The 10,439-nt window shown below is 38.4% G+C and overlaps 1 protein-coding gene across 3 annotated transcripts; it reads left to right on the forward strand.

Annotated features, from left to right (window-relative positions):
- The first annotated feature begins 1,479 nt into the window (after positions 1–1,479).
- On the forward strand, positions 1,480–10,106 carry LOC103700943 (pyrrolidone-carboxylate peptidase). 3 transcript variants are annotated; one of them, XM_008782843.4, is made up of 5 exons: positions 1,480–1,544; positions 2,929–3,297; positions 5,178–5,282; positions 5,385–5,432; positions 9,476–10,106. In XM_008782843.4, exons 2-5 carry the CDS (start codon positions 3,031–3,033, stop codon positions 9,713–9,715), a joined length of 660 nt encoding a protein of 219 aa, XP_008781065.2. In that variant the 5' UTR covers positions 1,480–1,544; positions 2,929–3,030; the 3' UTR covers positions 9,716–10,106. The 3 variants fall into 3 exon arrangements, with proteins under 3 accessions (XP_008781065.2, XP_008781066.2, XP_008781067.2); XM_008782844.4 differs by having other exon boundaries at positions 1,496–1,544; positions 2,926–3,297; XM_008782845.4 differs by lacking the exon at positions 1,480–1,544 and adding an exon at positions 1,563–1,793.
- The last annotated feature ends 333 nt before the right edge of the window (positions 10,107–10,439 follow it).

Consider the following 10,439-nt stretch of genomic DNA (forward strand, 5'->3'; position numbering starts at 1 on the left):
TGCCTTCAATGCCTGGTCTGGTAGAACTAATCTTTAATTTAACATCACATAATAATTTTTGTCACGCCCCCGCCTCTGCAAGGCACGTGAGGCACCTAGTGCCCACATGGGGGCCACATGAGGGGGGAACACGGGGCTTCCCTGCCAGATATTGTCCGGTTCTGGGGCTTCACGCAAGCGTCCTTCACCCCTCCCCGATTTTGTTTTCCACCCAAAACGCGTCTGCAGAATTAGGAGACACCCGCCTCATATGCACAGGCTCTAGAACGAGTCTTTCCGATGTGGGACTATTGGGCCTCACACCCTTCCCACCATCGGACAAGAGCCGTCCTTGGCTCTGATACCAAATGTCACGCCCCCGCCTCTGCGAGGCACGTGAGGCACCTAGTGCCCACGTGGGGGCCACATGAGGAGGGAACACGGGGCTCCCCTGCCAGATATTGTCCGGTTCTGGGGCTTCACGCAAGCATCCTTCACCCCTCCCCGATTTTGTTTTCCACCCAAAACGCGTCTGCAGAATTAGGAGACACCCGCCTCATATGCACAGGCTCTAGAACGAGTCTTTCCGATGTGGGACTATTGGGCCTCACACCCTTCCCACCATCGGACAAGAGCCGTCCTCGGCTCTGATACCAAATGTCACGCCCCCGCCTCTGCGAGGCACGTGAGGCACCTAGTGCCCACGTGGGGGCCACATGAGGAGGGAACACGGGGCTCCTCTGCCAGATATTGTCCGGTTCTGGGGCTTCACGCAAGCGTCCTTCACCCCTCCCCGATTTTGTTTTCCACCCAAAACGCGTCTGCAGGATTAGGAGACACCCGCCTCATATGCCCAGGCTCTAGAATGAGTCTTTCCGATGTGGGACTATTGGGCCTCACAATTTTCTTCTTCATTTGACTAGTTTTTGGTTGACACTATTTTACGCATACCAATATTAATTCTTTTCTATAGTATTAAAGAATTAATAATAATTCAGTATGGGGGGGGGCTCATGGCACTTAAAATATTTTTTTTTTCTTAGCAAAAGAGGAAGGGGGGAGGAAGAGGAAGGGGGCATAGCAGCCCTACCCTGCTAGAAGAATATTTGATGTAGGCAAAACTGACCGTATGTTGGGCATGCCGGCCGTTTTTACTCATACCTTCCTCACTCGTAGGCCCGGCTCGGTTACTCCTCTGGGCTTCGGCATAATCCCTCCATATAAGTACGTTACATCCGGCACCACCGAGGCTATCAACGAATCAATAAGCTCTCCCACCCCACGTGTCTAAGCGGGGAGCATGCCGTCTCCACATTTAATTGACACCCGCGTGTTTCGATCTCGAACCACATGGATGGAAGTAAAGGCCCAGTTTTACTGGGCTACCATCTCAGTGGCACTTAAAATAAATTTTGATTGCATGTATTTGTGCATAAAATATTTTTTTTATAAAGTTCTAAAATGATATCTAAAAATAATTATATATATATATATATATAAAGAGAGAGAGAGAGCAAAGAGTAGGAAGAAAAGAAAGGAATCATCACAACAGACTTGACTCCCAGGTATGTTTGAACTCTTCCTCTATCTCTATCTAGTCTTCTGCCCTTGATCTCTCTTCTGCAATCCTGTGCTGTTTGAAAGAGACCCGTCACTATTTTCTATCCCTGTTCTTTCTATTTCGCACCCTTTCATCCGTCAGGGCGAGCTCCGATCTCGTCCATCGTCACCTAAGACAACTAATTTTTCGAAAAAAGAGAAAAGATCGTTTTTTGGCTGTTTTTTTGTTTTCTCTGTCTTTTAAACGGTTAAAGGTGAGAACTTTGATGGTTTGGTTGATGAATTGGTGCTGAAAGTTCTGTCAAAATACCTTTTCTTGGTCCTGGTTTTTGTGTTTTGTGATCTTTGATTGTATTTACTAGGTTTATTCCTGTCAGATCCCTTTGATGGCTGTAATCTTTGATTTTTTGGAATTTCTTGTTCTTTCCATGAATCACTTCACGTGCCCAGGCTCATATTTGGAATAGATTTCCACCAATTGTTAGAGTAACTAAAAGGTGTTAATTTTCATTATTTTTTATTGTTTTCTGATCTCCGGTTAGTCTTTAGTGACCACGTCTAATTTTATTTGATGCCAATTTTTTGATCGGGTTGTTGGGGCTTTTGATCATTGAGAGAATTCATTGCCAAGATCAGTGGATCCCCACTTTTATCTAACTGGTTGTTCATCCATTAATGGAAGACTAGAAGACTAGTTGGTAATACATTCATGGAATTTAATCTTCAGTTATGAATTTTGTAAATCGAATGCGGGCTTTGGATGGCCCAATTTATCGAATACCTGTGATGCCTAGTTTCTGTTAGTTGAATTAGTGTTGATCTCCTTTATGTTATTTCATTTTTCTTGTTGGAATTTCCTCTTGATGAGCTGCTCCTGTCTTTCTGTTTCAAGTTTTTTGGCTTCTGTCTTTATTGTTTATGATCTGTCTTAAAATTACTGCAAGAACGGTATGTTTCCTTATATTTGCCACAAATATTTGCTGAGGTGGCACTTCTTCACTTCTATTTTTGGTTATTTTTGTTGGCATCTGCTATTTGGGTGCAATGTGGAGGTGCAATTATTAATTTAAGAGTATCTTGTCATTCACATGATTTGGTTCTGGACTAATTTCTGAGTCTTTATTATCTTTTCCATCTAAATTCTATTTATTTATCTTCGGTGATTTTAGGTTTATTTGTGATGATTTGTTTTAATGGGTTTGTCTTGAGCTCCTTGTAAATTTTTTGCTTGATTGCTGCATATGTGATTAGTTACAAGTAATCTGAGTTAGTAGCAACAATTTCTGTTTTCCATTAATGGATGCATCTAATGTATACTTTATCTGGCTTGATTTGTTTCTTCATTACTGTACTTGAATTAACTCTCTATTATTTTCTTATCTGAAGCAGGTCGTAGAGCAGTCAACTACATTTGGTTGCTGCTACAAAGAGAGCATATATTATTGAACAGATTAAGGATTCATTGGTTTAGTATATCTGAAATTACAATAAATGGGTTCCGAAGGGCCTTCAGTGATAACTGTTCATATTACGGGATTCAAAAAATTTCATGGGGTTTCTGAGAATCCAACAGAAAAAATTGTCAGGAATCTGAAAGAATTTATGGAAAAGAAAGGACTGCCAAATGGCCTTGTTCTTGGGAACTGCAAGGTTCTCGAGACTGCTGGACAGGGGACACTTGGTCCACTTTATAAACTATTGGAGTCTTCTGTGACTGGACAAGACCATGAATCGTCAAATGTGGGGCAAGTCATCTGGGTCAGTTGTTCATATTCTCTCTCTGACACTTCCTCCCTCTCTTTTTCACTTCTAGCATCAATTATCATGTGATATGGTGACTATTTTAGAAAGCAAGAAATCTTATTACACATTTGTCTAAGATTAACCAAAGAAGCATACAAGGATAATAACCATCCAGCTGTTAAATCATGATAGAGAATTCTGTCTGTATAGCCCTCTCATGTTTTTAACTGTTCCAAGTTCCAAGTAACTGATTTTGCAGCATTTACATAATTAATATGTTGGACATCATTTTTCTTTGTAAGGATCCATATTAATGTATTGAATCATACTTTAGATGAAAAAACAAGGTACTCTGAAGATTATGCACCATAGGAGTCTAATTCCAGGACGCTTTCAAATTTGAGTGGATCTGTTAACATCTTTCTATTTCTATTGTTCTTGGGGAACAAATCCTGTTACCCTTCCATATCTTACCTTTTGATCTCTGATTTTATAACGAGATGACACTGGCAAATATGACAGCTTGCATATAATATTGTTACAGTTTAGAGCCATCAGACAAGCTTCACTTCAATTCTATTTTAAAAGATCTACATAATGCATTTAATCTAGATTTCATTGCCAGATAGCTTCTATAAGATCCCCAAATTTCAGAGTGAATGCTCACTTAACCTGATTCTTAAACTTGACATGTTGGCTTCTATTATATCAGTAAGTAAGAAGGTGTTATTTCCTTTATTAGTAGGGGCGTAAATGAGACAAACTTGAGCTGAGCTCAGCCTGGCTCTAACATGTCTCATTTTATAATTGAGCAAAGCTCTAGCTGCTCACGAACAACTTGTTTAAGAGATCTAGTGAGAGTTTATAACTTTTTTTATTCTTTCATTTATATAGTTTGGAGTGATAATCCTGATTATATATTAATTTTATAGTTGAAATGCATTCTGTTCCACATAACCTATGTTAATTTATTATAAATAAGTATAAATATAATAATTTGTATAGATAATAATAATTGATATATATATATTATATAATATATAAATTACTTGTATATTCATGTTTCGAGCTAATCTGAGCCATGTTCAAGCAAGCTAAGCCTGCTCTGCCATTGCATGTTTTCTGACTGAGTGAACCAAAGAAAGCCAGCTTGCAAATAGCTCTCTAGTTTGACTCTTGAAGCTATCAGGAGTCAAACTACATCAGGAGTGGACACACCAGGCCAGACCTACATCCTATTGCCTGTGATGTATGCCACCTTTTGGAGGGGCTCGACTCCTTCGGGGTCACACATGTACTTCGGAAGTCAAACAGTGCGGCTGACTGGATCGCCTCCTTTGCAACACATCATACTGGAGTTTTTGTATGGGAGGGCACCGCCCCCATTCCGCAGGGCCTAGCCTGCATTTTGTAATGTGATTGCTCGAGGCGTACTCAGTAGTGAGATGCTGGTTTACCCAAAAAAAAAAAAGCTTTCATTTATTGTTATCAACATGTTAAGATAACTGGAGCCGCACCTTGGGACATATGATTCCCACTCTAATTGATGAGTGTGGTTAAAGTTGCTCCCACTCTAATTGATGAGTGTGGTTAAAGTTGCTGCAAAACTCATAACAATTTTTATTTAATACATCATTTGATGGTTGATAATGTAATATAATTCTTTATTTATGTGATGTCAATCAACTCACTGTTTCCAATCAGTCACTGGTCATTCACATCTTGTTATCTATGTTGTTCCTTTCCATATCACATAGTTGTTTTTTTCTGCTTTGTCCTCCTGCAGCTATCTTTGGGAACTTGATTGTTGCTTATTTTTCACATGGTTTCCTACTCTCTATTCCAATCCATTTCTTTCATGCATGTTTTCCTATCTCGATTTTTTGTTTCACCAGATCCATTTTGGAGTCAATAGTGGTGCAACAAAGTTTGCCATTGAGAATCAAGCATTCAATGAGGCTACATTTCGTTGTCCCGACGAGCTAGGATGGAAACCTCAGGTTAAATATGCATTACAATGCTGTTTGGTTATCATTAGCTTCTTTATTAATTTTATATATTTTAGGTTCTTTGATAATAATTTTGCTTTATTTGTATTGCAGAGGCTCCCTATTGTACCTTCTGATGGAAGCATCTCACGAACACGTGAGGTATGCTTATTTGATGGTACTTATATTATTCCTTTTGTGTTGACAAGTTTTGGCGGAACCTAGGTCATACTGTCATGTCATAGACAATTTATTTTCACAATAATTTTCTGCTGGTCTTTTTCTGATACACATATAGTCATTTAGAGGCTTCCAGATTGCCTATCATATTGTATCATGATAGATGAATGGGAAATGTACAAAAAAAAATGTTCTGTCAAACTTGCGGTCATTGAATTTCCTTTGACAGAAGTTCTGCAGCAATTATTTATCATTGTTTTTGCCAGCACTTACTTTTTTTTCAAAGCTTTTATTATTGTCTTGTAAGTATACGTAGTCATTGATGCAGCCTTCTCATATGTTGTAGCGAAATGAGCTTGTGTCTTGAGGATCCTGCAGCTCTTCATTGCCCATATTCTTGAGAACTAGGATGCCCAACCGAAATTGGGTGAGGGCAGGATTGGAACCCATGTTTCAAACCCATGTCACTGGCATAAACAATTGGTGACCTTACCAACTCTGCCAGTTGTCACCCTCACGTCATACTTCATATTAGCATGGTCTTTATCTCAATGGTTCTACAAGATTAATGCTCTGTTGGATGGTTTAGTTGAGTAGTAAAAAGCTTTGGATGAGGTAATGGGTCTGTATCTAGGAATTCATGAAAACCTTTGCCCCACTTTGCTGAGATAAACTATTTTTGACCAGCTTGTTGCCATGACCATCATACAGTTCTTCTTGCTTTAATGCTGAAGCAAAGAATGACATGTTTTTAATATGAAGACGTTGTAGTTACTAAATAGCCTATATACTGTCACTCATCCCCTTCTTGCTTTAATGCTGAAGCAAAGAATGACCAGCTTGTTTCAAGTCTCATACAGACTCCTTGTTTCTTCTTTACATGTAATTTTTTCTGATTCTGGCAAATTATTTTGTGCATAGTAACATGCCATGAGCACTCCTCGTATCCATTGCCACACTTTTTATTCTTTATTGTGGATGACAAGATCATTATCTATGAGTACATTGGATAAAGTTCAAGAAGCCAGATCTTTACTTTACTATATGTCTAGACCTTTATGTTACCGATGTCTCCTGTTGTTATTGTGCAAGATATGTAGCTGATCTATTGTCATGTGCCTTTATAATAGTCACTCAGATCCTTGATATGATCATGGAGCTTCTGTAAAACTTTGGTAGGTTGGGGTGAGTTGCTCTGTGATCCTGCTCATAATATATATTTGTTTGTAGTGTGTCTTACCATCTCCTGGTTATATATGAGCAGTCCTGTGGCCTGTATCATTATTCTGTGCTGCATTCATTATCTTCTGAAACTTGATATTATTATGGATGCATCATTTTGCCATCTGTTTTCCACTTTTTATTCTGGCGTATTATATTATTGCGTGATTGGGTTGGTGATGTCCCCATCGTCTCTATGTTTTCTTCGGAGATTCACTTCTCTCTTGAGAAGTTATGAACGGGATTATTTAGTTTTTTGTGTGTTAAGATGGAGTATTATTGCCATGGTGATACTGCTCCAAACTTGCTGTTTTTCATGCCTAAAGTACTTAGTTAGGTTTTCCTAATACAACTCCAAACCACCTTACTTTGTGACAGCTAAGAAGCTTATCTGAAAATGTGCAAGTCATCATATGCCCCCAGTTGCAACTTGTTGACATTTCATTCTCAGAAGTCCATGATCTAAATTTTGTAAACGTAATTAAATCCAATAGGTATGTAAGGAAGGCAATGTACTTTTTGAAGCATCTTGTAAAACATAGACATTATAGCCACAAAGAGAAAATTAATCAAGTTAGTTATTTCTTTTCTTTATTTTAGAAGACTTTACATTTTTAATCAATATTAAACTATCAGTTAAATATACACTATGTGGGCTTGTTCCAAAAACTTGATATCTTGCTTGTGTTAAGCTAAATTGTCCAACTTGTCTTGAATTCCATGTCTCAATCCATGTCTATGTAACATTGTGAAGATATATGGATTTAATACTATCTTTGTGATATGATTCCCCCTAAACTTCCCTATAAAAGATACCCATTTTTCTTCTTGACTATGAAGTAATCCAGAAGGATCATGAGACTCGATGTGGCGTACTTTGGCCACTACGAGTATTGCTGGATAATGTCCAAGAGCAAAATCCGCCACATCGAAAAGCTGAATCATGTGCCAAACTTCTGGAAGCTATAACTTGGCCATATATTAAGATGATTTCTTTGTAAATCAGGTACCTTTTGAGGTCTGCGATGTAGTGCCTCTTCTTAAAGGTGCGGCGCAACTAGCGATTAGGGCCCAATTTCATCATTTGGGCCCAGAAACGAGCTAGTCAAATCAATTTTTTTTTTCGAAAAATACTTTGATCGGACGTATCTCCTAATCCAGAAAGAATTAGGTGGAGCGACAGAAAACAAAGTCGATGTAGGAGTCGAAATCTACTTCAGATTTTAGCTTTTCTGTATTTATTTCTATTGGTTATGTCTATTTTGGAAAAGCTGATACTGTTGGAACTAGAGAAGAATCTGATCCGAATTGTACAAGAGTTTGACTCATGGTCGGCCGTACCGGTCCGTACCGGCCGGTACAGGCCCGTACGTACCGGTTCGGCCTGAGACCGGTACCGGATCAGCGTGGAATCCGGTACCGGTAGTTTATTGTTGAAGAACCGATACGGGACTAGTTCGGACCGGTACGGGCCGCCATCGATACGCCGACTGGTATCGGTACGGCGGACCTTGGTTTGACCTCACTATTGTGAATAGAGGTTGTCTTTCAGTTTATTCCCGTACCGGTCCGGGCCGCCATCGGTACGCCGACTGGTACCGGTACGACGGATTTTGGTTTGACCTCACTATTATGAATAGAGGTTGTCTTTCAGTTTAAGCATCAATAAAAAAGGGAAAAATTTCACTTTTCTATAATTTTTGAGAGATTCGAGTTGAGCGGGTTGAGAGAATTCTTCCTTCTCTCCGGTTGGATCTTGAAGACATTTATCTAAGAGTCAACAGATATAATATTATCATAAAAAAAATGAGTAATATCAACAATGACTCTCGGACATTTATGGAATGCTTGGTTTAGGTGATTAGCTGATGCTAGTACTATGTTTGAACAAAAAAGAGAAATGGTTTATCAGAGTTTGTTTGGAAGTTCATTCAAGAAGGTTGAACCAAAAAGCTGTGGGTAGGACTGCATCATCAATTCATGAAAAGAGCATTAAGAAAGTCATGGATTATAGAATTATGAAGGCTCGAACTTTGCAACACAACCATTTGATGTTAAGGTCAGAATATTTATAAGGTTTACTACCTTTGTGCAAATTTATCATGCATCAAGAAGTGTAATATGCAGTCACATCATTGATATATGGTTTCATTTAATTTCAGTTGTCAGAAAAGACATTTTCTCTATGTGGATAGCTTCATCCTACGTTATTCTGCAGAAACGAGTTTGAATCATGCAAGAGATGGAATATCAACTTTAATGTGAGATATTTGATAATTCTGTTGTTTCTAGATTATCTGAGGTACATAGCTTCTAGAAGTTGAACACATTGGTTTTTCATCTGCATTTCTGAACTTGAGGCTAGGCATATCAGAAGTCACATGTACTTCACTACTAGTCAACTTGTCCACTAATTATCTTATTTACAGGAATATTTATTCATAAAAACCAAGAGATTCATTTAATGGAAAGATCAGTCCCTTTCACATTATGGTTTTCAAAGTTCCTTTCCCTATTTTTTCATGGCCGAATCTAACATTATGCCAAAAGGCTCAGTTTTCACCTGCTCATGTTACTGAAGATGGGTAATCTACAGATTCTGTTTCTTCATGTCATTTTGCTTTGTTTCAGTGTGCATCATCCAATTCAAAAATATATATGATAACATATTTATCTTCTGATACATTTTTTTGTCACTATTTTTACTATTGTGGTTTGAAGCTTATACCATAGAAATCCTTACTTTTTCAGTTTCACATATATTTCTATCTTTAAGAGGGTTTCCTTTTTCTTGATAATTACAGACTTCTCTCCCTGTTAATGAAATTGTCGATGGCTTAGCCAAGTTGGGATATGATGTAATGCCTTCGGATGATGCTGGTCGATTTGTATGCAATTATGTCTACTATCATTCTCTCCGGTTCACAGAGCAACACAGAATCAAATCTCTCTTTGTACATGTTCCTCTCTTCTTGACAATTGATGAAGAAACCCAGATGCAATTTGCTGCTTCCCTTCTGGAGATACTTGCATCCTTGCACTAATACTTCTCTCGGGTTTTATGAAGGTCCCCCTGTATAAGTGTCTTTTCCATTTGGACCTTCAACATTTCATGCTGTCAGGTATCATAGAATAAGAAAAGACATTTGTTTGGTAGTCCAAATCTTTGTGTCTGGAAGGTACAACAGACATGATATCATCAGCCTGGTGGGGCAATTTATTCACCAGAAATCCATTGGAGAAGTTCATATGTTTGTGACTTTTCCATGTATGTGCATAAAGATGGCTGATAAAATTCATGTATGCTTCAAGGGATGTAAAGCAATGCTTGCGTGTGTGTATTTTGGTTAGATCTTTCTTGCAAGGCATGTATCTTGAGAGAATTCTATATATTTTCTTAATAAATTTTGAGAAAACTTTTGCCATTTATCTAAATTACTCTTTTGTTACTTTATAAATTTACCAATAGTTTTATTTTATATTTGTTGTATTACCGTGGGTGTAATTATTGTGAGGACCTGTGCAGGTGTGTATTTAGTCCCACATTGGTTATTCGTTGGGTAGATCTTCGGTACTTATATAAGATCAATGAGCCCAAATAATACCTTCCAGCTAGCCTTTTTGGATAAGGTCCTGAGTTGTTACAAATGGTATCAGAGTGGACTCAGCCCATAATCCATGTGGACTAAGAGACACTGCAGTATAGATCTATTAGGACTGATCGCGGGCCGATCGTGGTGTTTGCGATTAAATTTAAATGGATTTAAA

Source organism: Phoenix dactylifera, chromosome 3 (genome assembly GCF_009389715.1).
Source record: "Phoenix dactylifera cultivar Barhee BC4 chromosome 3, palm_55x_up_171113_PBpolish2nd_filt_p, whole genome shotgun sequence".
In the NCBI taxonomy this organism is placed as follows: Eukaryota; Viridiplantae; Streptophyta; class Magnoliopsida; order Arecales; family Arecaceae; genus Phoenix; species Phoenix dactylifera.

Excerpts from the sequence above, each read along its gene's own strand:
- LOC103700943 (XM_008782843.4), top strand. The coding sequence starts at position 3,031 with ATGGGTTCCGAAGGGCCTTCAGTGATAACTGTTCATATTACGGGATTC. Across the intron at positions 5,283-5,384 it reads AGCTAGGATGGAAACCTCAG|AGGCTCCCTATTGTACCTTC; the intron begins GTTAAATATGCA and ends TTTGTATTGCAG. Across the intron at positions 5,433-9,475 it reads GCATCTCACGAACACGTGAG|ACTTCTCTCCCTGTTAATGA; the intron begins GTATGCTTATTT and ends TGATAATTACAG.